At 40.6% G+C, this 12,686-nt stretch overlaps 1 protein-coding gene across 1 annotated transcript in view; it reads left to right on the top strand.

Annotated features, from left to right (window-relative positions):
* Window positions 1-12,686, top strand: part of SIPA1L1 (signal induced proliferation associated 1 like 1) — a gene marked incomplete at its 5' end in the record, with an annotated part of 79,852 nt that overhangs the window by 9,797 nt on the left and 57,369 nt on the right. The window contains 3 exons of the mRNA XM_084262819.1: window positions 982-1,112; window positions 1,718-1,906; window positions 9,148-9,322. Of these exons, the coding sequence (XP_084118945.1) occupies window positions 982-1,112; window positions 1,718-1,906; window positions 9,148-9,322 (495 nt within the window). The remainder of the gene's footprint in view (window positions 1-981; window positions 1,113-1,717; window positions 1,907-9,147; window positions 9,323-12,686) is intronic.

A 12,686-nucleotide genomic window follows, 5' to 3' on the forward strand; every position in this document is an offset into this window, starting at 1 on the left:
TCATCAGGCACAGTAGTTTATAGTGCTCTCAACACCAGTCTCTTTAACTGTTCAGCTGTAGTTTTTGTAACTGTGCTTTCCTAATATTTGTGTTTTCAGTTCTCTTTCCTCCATCCCACTGGGGGGGTGAGCAAACAGCTCTGTGGTTGTTCTAGTTGCTGGCTGGGTTAAACGACGACATGCGTATGGCTAAATGATTATAAAAATGGATCTCAAATAATCTACTGTTCAGCTAGTGAGCAATTTTTCCAGCCCTGTGTTCTCCTCTCTGCCACTTCCCCCATTAGGCTAGTTTTAGACTCAACTCTTAGAATTTTCAATTTGTTCTTATAGTTGTTCCACACTTCACTGTAAAATATTTATGCTAGTTGCTTTGTTTTGTGTGCTTTATTCTATTTTTCTGTGTTACTGTGCTTTGACTTTTTTCTTTTGGGGTTCTTTGGTTTTGTTTTTTTTTTTACTATGAGCAAGTCTTTAATTTTTTCAGTGTCATCTTTTTTTCTCCTTTTATAATTGAGTACCTCGTTTGGCTGTTCTTTGCTTTTTCCACACAAAACCAAGGAAGATTCATCCTTTGCTAAGTACAGCTGTTTGCCACTCCCATTTTAACATCGAGTGGCGACTTTCCCGCTCCAAGTGCATTTGGCTTCCTTGGTTGTATTTTTAAGGGGGATAAGTTGGTGGTACATACTTAGTTCAAAGTGAATGAAACAGGTTTTGATGTAAGAGCCAGTGTAATAGGTGTAGCCTGGTTTAGGTGTATTTAAACAGAAATGCAGTGTTGAATTTCATAGAGATGGTGCTCATTAGAGAGCCGAAGTGTGAGAATTAAATTCAGGTACCACTGGAGATGTGCTCTTATTGACTCTAGTGGAGCTGGCAGTTTATTTCCAATAGAACAACTAAGCATGAAAATGGGTGGAAATGTAAGAAGAAAGATGGACTCTCATTTGTATGGGATTTTTATTTTTTCTATGCAAGAACACTGGAACTATTTTGGGGCAGATGAGAACCTGGGTCCAGTAGCTGTGAGTATAAGGAGAGAGAAACCAGAGGAAATCAAAGAAAATGGACCTCAGTACAACTACCGGATCATATTCAGAACCAGTGAGGTAAGCACTTCAGGAACGAGGAGTAAAAGAAACTAGACATGAGCAGGCAAAACCAGGTGGTTTGTGTGGATTTGGCGTGCTTGTCGGCGTCAGGGATGGACTTTTGTCTCCTCTACGTACCTATAATCCAGGAATCTCCTGACACAGATACATTGTGTGTTTGTATTGCAGAGAGCACAAGTAAGTGTGCTAGTGTGTGTTTGGAACACCCATACAGAGGAAACTGTGAAGGGTGTTTTGGTTAAGGCTTGAGAAACTTAAAGGAGCCTTATTAGCTAGAAGCAAGTTAAGAGGAGGAAAACTACTTCCTCCAGTTTGTATAGACATGAGAAGCATACTTGTATACCTTGAAAAGTGCTGCTGGAAATGCAGCTGCTAATCTTTTCCAAGTATTAGTTTCTTATAAAACTTAAATCTGCGAATTAATTTGAAATATTCTGACTACTGTTAGCTATCAGAGAGTGATATTTTGTGTACCAGTGTGTTGCATGCAACATAAGTTACCTAATGTCCTTGATCTCTATTGATAATTGGAAAATAGTATGTTTTGCTCTACCTCTTCCCAGTGCATAAATATAGAAGTTATTTTTGTTTTCTGTGCTTAGCTCATGACATTAAGAGGCTCCGTGCTGGAAGATGCTATCCCATCAACTGCAAAGCACTGCACAGCCAGGGGACTTCCCCTAAAAGAAGTACTGGAGTATGTGGTTCCTGAACTGAATATCCATTGCCTAAGGCTGGCCTTCAACACTCCAAAAGTCACAGAGCAGCTTATGAAGCTGGATGAACAAGGGGTGAGTGCCGAGTTATGGAAGGAGACAAATTGTCTTTAACTGTCAGATTACTGCTGTGAGTTGCAAAATTACTTTTTCCCTTTAAGTGATTAGAATCAGTCTATTAAAATGCCTCATTTAAACTCAAGCTTGTCATCTGTAGGGAAGGTTACATTGCATGTCTTTCCCCCAAGTTTTGCAGAATATTTGGTATGCATGAAATCAAGTTCATTGCTCTAAGTAGTCTAAAGTTTCAGATTAATGTTATGGCAGTTGTCCATTTTAATTTACTTTAAAAGAGACTAAGTGATTATTTTTCCAAAAACTGTGGGGAAGAGGGAGTTCTCTTCTGGTTTTCTTATTGCTATTATAATAAAAATAGAAATCTGCCGTGTTACTATATGTTTTCATTCTCTGTTGGCACAACCATTACCATCGTGCTGACTGTCTCCTTTTTTTCTTCTTCTCCTGAAACAAAGTACGTGGCAAAATATTCTAAGATGCTTCTTCATGCAAGTGGTTTTCAATTAGGTGATAGTCTGCATGCCTTGGTGGAACCAAGACTCCTTAGCTATATAGCTCAGATTTAGCAAAATGAAAGTCCATGAGTACAGTGAATTTTATGTTTAAAAGTTTGGACAGTGACATTTAACAGCTCTGAGTACAGAGAATGTCTCATTTCTCCTGGTCCTTTTTGCTTCTCATGATCAGCCTTTGCACAGAGTTAACATCTGTGCTGTTATTTCTTTTTACTGTCAGTCTAACATTGCCATCATCCCCACAAGGGAGAGAATATAGCTATTCTAAACAGTTTTATAAGTGACTGACTATCATGAAGATTTTGCCAAGCCTCCTTGTGTTTTGGCTATTGAAAAAGGCAAGATAGAGAGTCCCCAAAAAGATACCTACCAGAAGCAAAGCTTTAGCAGAACACTTTGTCCACTAGTTAGTTTCAGAACCTCGCAGTACAAGACAATGAAGAATAGCATGAAAATTGGTAATCTGCAGCTATTGCAAAGCATCTGGAGTAGCATGTGAGTGATTATGTGTGGTCAACCCGAGATAGGCCCAGCCCAGTATTGTCACTGACCATGACCAATAGTGGATGCCTGATTAAGAATGTGAGATCAGGACAAGCCTGGAGCAATACTTTCCTTACTCCTGATAGCTTGTAGGCTTTTATAGGGCTCTCTGTCCCTCCCCTCTGCTCTACCAGTTTTGTAAGTCCTAGCTAAGTTCATAATTTCTCATTTGGAAGTTGTTCGGTATTTCTGATCATGCTTTTATCTCTCTGGAGTTTTCCCAGTTACCCTCCTCCTCTGCCACATCTATTTTAAAACAGTGCAGTTTTGAATATGAGGGGAAGCTCTGGTTTGGTATGCTTTCTTATCTCTTCCCACTCTAATAGTTACTGGTATTTTACTTGCTTTATGGCTGCTGCTGAAGACTGGAAATGAACACCTGAGGTCTCATTACATGGGTGTAAGTCAGAGCTCATTGCTTAGATACAAAGTTGGGTACCTTTGTACCAGGCGGACTACCTCAAGCTTTGCTTGTACTCAGGTTCATCTGCCATTCTTTTGCCTGGTTACCCACTGTCATAAATTCCTTTGGTAACCAATCACCACCTGTAATGCTGTAGTGCAGTAGCTCAGTAATGTTAGCGAACTTGGTTACCTTCGTGTCCGTCACCTCTTTTCAGATTGTTGAAGTGTGTGTCAAATACTGTATGGGCAAGTTCAGATCCCTGCTGTAGTTTTTTTCAGCTCCTGTTTGTCTCTTAGCTAGTTACATGTCTGAGATATTTTCTGTTACCTGGCTATTTAGGTGTTTTAAGAAGAAAAAGCTTTGTTAGATGTCTTTTGGAAATCCAGGCATGCTCTGTATCAGCTGTATCTCCTGCACGTGCTTAGTGCATCCTGCAGAGAACAGCACCGTGATGAGCTTGCAAACACATAAGGCTGAGGGGAGATGTTTTTACCATACAGCCTGCTAAAAGAAGGAAGGTATCTTCAAATGTTTGTGCTGCTCAGTATAACTATTCCCTTTCTCATGATGAAATCCTAACGAGCTGGAGGCCTGAGTGCTTCTCTTAAATGCTTAGTGCAGTGTTTCCAAATACTCACATATTCAGTGTTTGTTTCTTACCCCAGCCTAAATCTAACCTGCCCTTCACCCATAATAAAGTTTGCCAGATGCTTGCAGACTCAAGGATATCTTTTAGCCTCTTTCCAAAGTGTTTTGTTTCAGGAGTGGAGAAAATGGCTCCATAAGTGAGTCGTTGGATAGTAGGCCCATCTTTGAATCCAGGTAGGCCGTTCCAGGTAGGCCCATCAGGAACCTGCAATTTCAGTAGTATCAATAAATTATTTATTTCCTTTGCAAAAAAAATCCTATCAGCATGTTCTATTAAAAAAAAAAGCAAAATTTTTTCTAGTAAATACTTAAATTGAGAAGTACTTGAGCGTAATTTGCTTCAGAAATTGGCTTTGTCTAAAAAAAAATGTGAGATTGTTATCCTTATTTCATACCCTAAATGTCAATAAGCTCCCACAACATGGTGTATAGTATGGTTTTCTGTTACTACTTAAGGACAGAGTTTGTATTGTGTACATCGAAGTATTTTCTGGTTTTGTAGTAATGAAACAGTTTGACACTTCTAACAGAAGAAGATAAGCACGCTCTGTACTAATTAGAAGCTGCATTTTTTATCAATTCCAAGCTAACAGAAAAATTTGGGTAACAGCTGCTCTACTAATTAAGTACACAGAATGTTTATCACTCCTCCTTGCTGAGTGTTGCAGTTTCATTACAACAGGAACAAGTGCCTGTTTGATATAGGGAATAAGATGTTTTGTAAATTTAAGGGTTAAGGCTACGAAGTGAACTTAGCCTGACCTTGCCATTAAATTTCACCCAGTAACCACTTCATTGAGACACATTCACATGCAATTCATATTGATTAAGATGGGCTGTCTTTTCTTCTATTTGAGTGAGGTTTTGAAGCAGTTGTCTGTTGTCATCTTTAAGAATTTGCAGTTCTTTATTTGAGTTTATCTACTTTTGGCTTCTAGACATCTGATATCTTTCTCTGCTATGTCTTAAGAGTCATTTTGGTGTGAGATTTTTTTTACCAGCAAAGGGTTTTGTATGCAGCAATTAAATCATCTGTTGGTCTTGTTTATGATACACTAAACAGATTGCACTTTTCAAGTCTTTCGCTGCAACATATTTTCTCTGAATTTCCTATCACGTCTGTGACAGAGCTCTGTCTCTTTGCTTTTTCAATACCTGCACGTGATACCCGGTGTCAGAATGGGAATGTTATTCTTGCCCTGATTTTCAACTGCTGGTGTGTGTCAAGTCGCATGTTCATTACTTCCCCTTAGATTCCTAGAGTCATGGGAACATCTGCTGTTGGATGCACATGGCCTGCACTGCCTGTCACCTAGCTGTTCTTTTCTTTGCTTTATCCAAACGAGCTCGCTTAAATGGATGTGTGTGAAGAAGCAATCCAACAGCTCTGTATGGCTGCACTAGCTTCCTGGCTAATTACCAGCCACTAATCTTGGCCTCGAATGCGGAGTTCAGGCTAACATACTGTGGGTTTACTTCCAAATGTGATTAAAAAAATTGAATATCAGGGCAGTTACTGATTTATTCCAGTAGAAGTTTATCTTTGTGGCAATTCCTCATTCACAGAAATACTGTGACATGTCAGTTGTTTTTTAATAGAATTCCCTATTTCTAATATAAACTTGCTGACTGGTTAAATCTGAGAGATGCTTTCCGCTGTCTTTCACTGAGTGCTAGACAAATACTTGAAGTACACTTTTCCCATATATATAAATACTATTTGGTTATTAAAATGAAGCTGCTATTGCAGGAGTTTTACCACAGCAGACTTCATCCTTCAACTCTTTTTTTTTTTTTTTAGCTTCTACTTTGAATTATGCAGTTCTGAGGACCCTAGATTTATCAGGAGGTGTATTAATGGGGGTCTGCATGCCTTTCCTCTCCTGATCTGCTTTCTTTTTTGATTCAGAAATACCAGCTCGTGTTGTCCTCCTGAAGTTTTTATTTTGAAGCGCAGCGAGTCTAAGGCCACAGCTATGAGGCAGATCTTGCTCTTTCCATCGTCCTTATTTAGTTCTGTAGGCTGACGTTTTCAAAGTGATAAAGGACAGTTTATGTTATGTTGTTGCTCTCAAGAATATTTCCTTCACCCAAAATTGAAACTTAAATAGTGTAGGTGTGCTTGGTGGGAATGGTTTTCTTTGTCCTAACATGTTTAAGTGAAATTACTGGGAACTATTGTAATTAGCAGCGCGGCTAAGGCATTGTGTTCCCATGAAACTCTTCTACCCATCATACTTCCTTGGGAGAGAACAGAGAGCATATCTAGGCAGCAAACTTTGCCTGAATGGCCTGAAACAGAACCTGCTTCTGGTGATCTGGAAACTGATGGCAATTTTTCTAGCAGGAGCAGCAGCAGTGCCACCTCTAACCACAGTTCCTCTCACCTCCCAAGCACGTACGAGCAGTAGCTGGTCCAGGCTGGCTGTGAGAGTATGTAGCTCCTGTTGGCAGAAGACACTAAGATTTGGCTGATCTAAGTGGGGTCATGTAGCAGTTACATGAAAAGCATTTCAAATAGTTAACTACGAGAGAATAGGAAATAGAAATATTACTTCAAGGCAAAAAAATATATTTTTTTTCTTTTCCATTGCAGTTTTGCAAGTTGCCCTGTGAATGTTTCTTTCATAAGAAATAGATTGAGACAAGGGCAGGCCAACATGAGAGAGCTGGGCTTTTCTTCATCCTGGAGAAGACTCTGGGAAGACCTTACAGTAGCCCTCCAGTATCTGAAGGGGCTACAGGAGAGCTGGAGAGGGGCTGGTTAAAAGGGCATGGAGTCATAGGTCAAGGGGTGATGCCTTTAAGCTGAAGGAGTTGAAGGAAGAAATTCTTCCCTGTGAGGCTGGTGAGGCCCTGGCACAGGCTGCCCAGAGAAACAGGGCTTGCTGGCAATGTTCAAGACCAGGTTGGATGGGGCTTTGGGCACCCTAGGGTAGTGGAGGCTGTCCCTGCCTATGGCAGGGTGGTGGGACTAGATGGTCTGTAAGGCCTCTTGTGACCCAAACCGGTCTGTGGTTCTATGCTGTTCTCATACTTACCATAAGAAAGTTGGACACACTTAGAAGATAAAAGTCAGGTAGTTGTGGTAAAATAAAGGACATACTGGAGGGGAAAATATAAACAGCCTGGAGCTGTGACTCATAACATGTGCTTAACTTCTTCAGTGGGATTAATCAAGCCAAGTTGACCTTTACTCTCCTTTCTTTCCTCCCTATTTTCCTACCACTAATACTTTATCCCTGTCACCATTCATCCTCACTAGTCAAAGAATACAATAAAGTTGCATTTTTCAGTTTTTAATTTTTTTAATTTACTTCAATGAGAGACAGTGCCCTCAGAGGTGTTCCTCTTCTTCCATGATCGCACCATAAATGCAGTAAGCTAAAATTAATTAATTCCAGTTAAGTTATGTGTGTCCACATCATGCCAGCAAGTTTCAAAACCTTTTGTCTCATGACCTGTGATAAAAGCTTTGAGACCAAATCGCAGTGTGTTCAGATGACTTTGTTCCCAGTGCCCTTGCAAGTAACTGTTTTCACTTCCCACGAACTGGTAGCCCAAACTTTTACATCACGTGCCAGTTGCAGGAGATTTTCCTTGTGATTTTGCTCTGGCAGATCTTGGCATTTATTTAAAACAGAGCCTCTGCAGAAATTCGTGTGTGGGAGGAAACATTATTTACCCTGCTGCTTTTATGAGATGAATTACACGCATAAACTCCAAAGGCTGTCCTTTGCGCTATGCCAGTTGGAGTTGCTCCCTGTGAAAGTAGTTTTTGGCGATGGCAGTAAATGGCTGTGCGTGCTGCTTTCTTATCTTCTCAAACTTCTTCCATAGTCCAGGCATAAAAGGCACAGATGTGGTCCTTTTTGTGTCTCTGTCAATTTGGAATTGGTGGGCATGGCTTGCTATGAAGAACCAAATTTATGGTTGGGTGAAGAATTACTTTATTCACATCTTCGGTTTCTAGTGTGTTAAGGACATCAGACCCCAAATTAGAGGAAAAATAGAAGTAAAAACCACAAAGAGATTTCACAGATGCACAGAATTGTAGGGGTTGGAAGGGACCTCAGGAGATCATCAGGTCCAACCCCCCTGCCAAAGCAGGGTCCCTAGGACAGGTCGCACAGGGAGGCATCCAGATGGGTCTGGAATCTCTCCAGAGAAGGAGACTCCACACCCCCTTGGGCAGCCTGTCCCAGGGCTCTGTCACCCTCACTGTGAAAATGTTCTTCCCCAGATTGGTGCAGAACTTCCTGTGCTCCAACTTGCAGCCATTGCCCTTTGTCCTGTCCCCACAGACCACTGAGAAGAGGCTGGCCATTTCCCCCTGTGTCCCACCCTTCAAATATTGATAAACATTGATCAGATCCCCTCTCAGTCTTCTTTTCTCAAGGCTGAACAACCCCAGGTCATCAGCCTTTGCTCTAGGGGAGATGGTCCAGGCCCTTAATCACCTTTGTTAGCCCTTCTCTGGACTCTTTTCAGGAGAAAAGTCTGTGCTGGTAACTAGAATCTTAAAAGTATTATCAGTACTTCTCAATTTATCTGGTTTCTTTGTCCCTGTTTTTAAAACTGGGAGGACTAACAGAATGCCCTGGACTCTTTCAACATTGCAAACAGGTGAATGCACCAATAGGTCAATAATTTTCATCTTCTCTTTGAAGTGAGGGAATGTTATTTTTGCCATTTGTTATAGAAATGAGCACGTGCTGTGCCCTACGCTTAGGCTGGAAGCTCTAGCACTGGATAGTAACCATGGGACCAGCCTAAGAGTGAGAGTCCAATTCCTGTCACTTCTCAGCCAGGGCTTTCCAGGTGGCTTGATGTAAGATGTTCACCATTCACAAGCTTCAGTGTTGTCCTCCTGAAAATAAGGAACACTACTGTTTGTTTTGCTTCTGAAGATGTCAGAATGCTTTCTGATTAAATATGCCATGATCAAGGCAGAAAACAATGCAACTATTTGGAACTAGACGTAACATTAGAAATTAGATTGATAATTAGGTGGGTTTTTTTCCCTTCTGAATTATGGGTTTAATAAAAATGTGCAGTTAATTCAATAAATAAGTCATTGCATCACTTGGTATACATATATGATTTTCATCTTTTTCCCCTTACAGTTAAGTTACCAGCTTAAGGTTGGCATCATGTACTGCAAAGCTGGGCAAAGCACGGAAGAAGAAATGTATAATAATGAATCAGCAGGTCCAGCCTTTGAAGAGTTTCTTCAGCTCTTGGGAGAAAGAGTTCGACTCAAGGGATTTGAAAAGTATCGTGCTCAGCTGGATACAAAAAGTAAGGCTTTTTCATGGTGTTTTTTTTTCCTCCCCTCAAAATGTGAATTAAAATAAATCATACGGTTGCTAACTGACTTTTTGTAGAGAGTTCTTAAAATTTACCTCTTTAGTAAAGTAAGGCAGTTGCTCAATATTAGAAGCATGTAAGTATGTCATTTGACCCATACCCATATGGTCTTTCAACTCTGATAGCTGTTGGATTTTTGTACCAGTTTGGTATGAAATTATCACCAAAGCTGTAACAGGAAACCAGTACCTACGGGTCCATTATCAGCATTGCAAATCCATCATCACTGTGTTGTCTAAAGAGTAATCAATACAGTTATGTCATAATTTTTTAAATGACATGCTAATAGACTGTCACCAAAGAAAATTTTGAGAACCCAACTATGTATCTCCATCTTGACAAGTTGATATGTTGTTTTTCTGCTGTGTCTGTTGCACGTAGGTTTTCTTCTAGGCAGTCTGTCTTACTCCTGCTATCAAATGTAAACCTTCCTTTGTGAGTTGGGTTTTTTTTTCTCTTGAGTTATGGAAATTAAATTGGTTTTGGCAGTTATATTATCAGCTTTAACTGTAAAACATATTGCAGCAAAAATGCCGTGTAAAGAAGATCTTGGGTGACAGGATCTGTAAAAGAAATCCCTACGTTTGGAACCAAGTTTGTGAAATACCTGTTTATCAGCTAGTACATGCTACACTCCAATTGTAATCTATCAGAAAATACTTGGGAGAGAATTTTGGACCATCTTCTTTGAGTAGTAGAACTAACCAGTTTCTGTGGAAATCTTTTGTTACTTTGCCTACTTGCAGCAAAGGACATAAATGAGGAGTTGATTGATGAAAGCTGCAAAGCATTCATTAACTCCAATGCTGCAAGAACTGTGGTCTTGTCATGGGTCTCCTATTGCAAATAGAGGACCGTGCTGTGCTTTAGTGCTCCACCACTTTGCCTTGTGTCCTTGATTCTTACAGGGATCACCATCTCCTCAGACTGTTCTCGATCAGTCTGATCATCATTCCTCAGAGGGTTACAAAACTTCCTGTGGTTTTCAGCCTAAACTAATACTTAATTTGTACACATCTACCAATGAGCCAGCTTTCTTGTATTTCCAATACTTAAATTTACTCAGCTGTAGTTACTCCCTTGAGTGCATCTGCAGGTTGGGGTTGTCTCCTCCGGGCTTTTGCGATGTTACCTTTATTAAGCTAAGTCTCTCTAATAGGGATGGAGGCTGGATTTCTCTGTTCCCCCCCACCCCCCACATGCAGTGTTACCCATTAACCTTCCTATGCACTTGTCGAAGTTTTAATGGAGTCCCTTCAATTTTGGGGGGGCTAGGGTTACATACACGATTCCAGATTTTTCTAAACAGTACAATTTTCCAGTAATGTTTGAGGTCCTTCTTGTTGCTTCTGACTCAGGGAAAGAATTCTGTCAGGCTTTCATTTTATGTAATGCAGTCTACCACCTGTTAAATTGAAACATATGTAAAACTTTCATTGACTGAATCTCTCCTAGTGGAAAGATGGTCTTGTTGTGAAGGGTTTCTACTCCACGTTGACAACAGACATGTCTTTTTCACATTGCCCAGTAGACCTCCCAGCTCTAAAAATTGCTGCATCTAAAAATACAAAAAAAAAGAGAGGCTTTCCATGAACAGATCACTGCAATCAGACAGGAAGGGGGATGCCCTGAGTGGAAGCAGCTGGCCTATGATGGGCTTCCCACACTGATTTTCAGTCAAGGTTTACAACCTCACATGCGTTGCGACCTCAGCAACTAGAACTGCTTAGGAAGTTACCCAAAGGAACTGCTCTTAACTTACCCAAAATGTTTTGGGTGATGTCAGCAGGGTCATTGAGGAAAGAGGTGATGACACAGCATACGCTGGTTCTTGATGAGCACCTAGAGAGTTGCAATTGTAAACAAAGTTTTGTAACTGTTCTCGATGTTCTCCTTTCTGCCCAGACTGCTGGTGGTAGAAGGGAAGGTGTTATTTTGGGCAGGGACTGGCTCTTGGGACAGCTACATTTGGCAACCCTTACTGCATATTCTGCATAGAAGGTGGCAAAAAACCCCAAACCCAGAAAACACCTTGTGGTGGGCAAAATGGTAAAGACCAGAGATGGTCCAAAAAGGTGCATCTTGGGGACGGACGATACATGAGCAGCCAAGTACAGACATGCTCAATAGCTACCTTAAGTAATTATCAGTCTTTTCTGCCCTGGTCCCAACACAGAAAGGCCTGCAAACGGAGGAGGTTGTGGTTTTTACAGTTACTTCGGTTTATAGGGTTTTGTTGAAACAGCTAGGTCTACAGCTAGGAAGCACGCTTCTCCCTGTTCCAGCTCTGTGCTCTTCTGTTGCTAGAGGTCACTGGCATGAAACTGCTCTTGTCTCATTACTCAGGAGATTTTCCTGCATAAAAATTCTGTTTAATGTCAGCACAGTTGATTGCAAAGATGCTCGTAAAAACAAATGTCTGTTCATTAACTCCTGGAAAGGTCAGAACTGTGTAGGTAACTTTGCTAGCTCCTAGACCTTTGGCAGTATTGTGCAACGTATGAAAAGCAGATGAGTGGTGTAAGGCACAATGAAAGTGAGGGGGGGAAACTGATTTGTATATGTATTCTGGAAAATTTCACAAGATCTTTTTTTTTAATGCAAATTTGGAAAAGTAAAGTGGCTCTAGCAAAAAAAAAGTAGTTTCAGAACAGTTCTTCTTAGAAGTTTTTAGAATTAGGGGCCTAATTGGTAATCTGTAACAGAGCCACTTTTTAAAAGGAGAAATCTCATCCACCCTATTAACTGAAAGCTTATTTAAGTATATTGGATCTTCCTAGGACTTCGGCTTTGGATCCCTGCCAGCACCACTGTGGAAAAGGCTGCTACTTTAAAAGTTTTGTTTGTATATATCTAAAATTACCAGAGGGGAAGCAGTCTATCTCCTGGCAGCCTGCAGACCATGAATAGGAAATAGAGCTTGAAAATGTCATCTAACCCACGGTTGCTAGGAAGTTTTGGACATCACTTTAAAGTAATAAACATCACAGTAATCTTTCAAATTATAACTTCAGTCATTTTACTTTATTTTCTAGTTGTGATACATGCTTTATTTCCTTCCCCCCTTGCCTCATCGTATTCCTGAATGTTTTAAATTGGGAAATGGAATCAGCTGGCTAACACCTAGGGCTAGCAACCTGGAGTGTGTGTCCAGCAATGGGTGCTGCAGGAAATGGGAGGAGATGGATTGATGTGAGTTGTAGGAGTTTATGAATTACCTATTAAATGAGATTTTAAACTTAGCTAATAATGGTAGGTTTCTGTGTGAGCTGAGTATGCTGCATGGCTTTGAGGA

Source organism: Gallinula chloropus (genome assembly GCF_964237585.1).
Source record: "Gallinula chloropus genome assembly, chromosome: 4".
In the NCBI taxonomy this organism is placed as follows: domain Eukaryota; kingdom Metazoa; phylum Chordata; class Aves; order Gruiformes; family Rallidae; genus Gallinula; species Gallinula chloropus.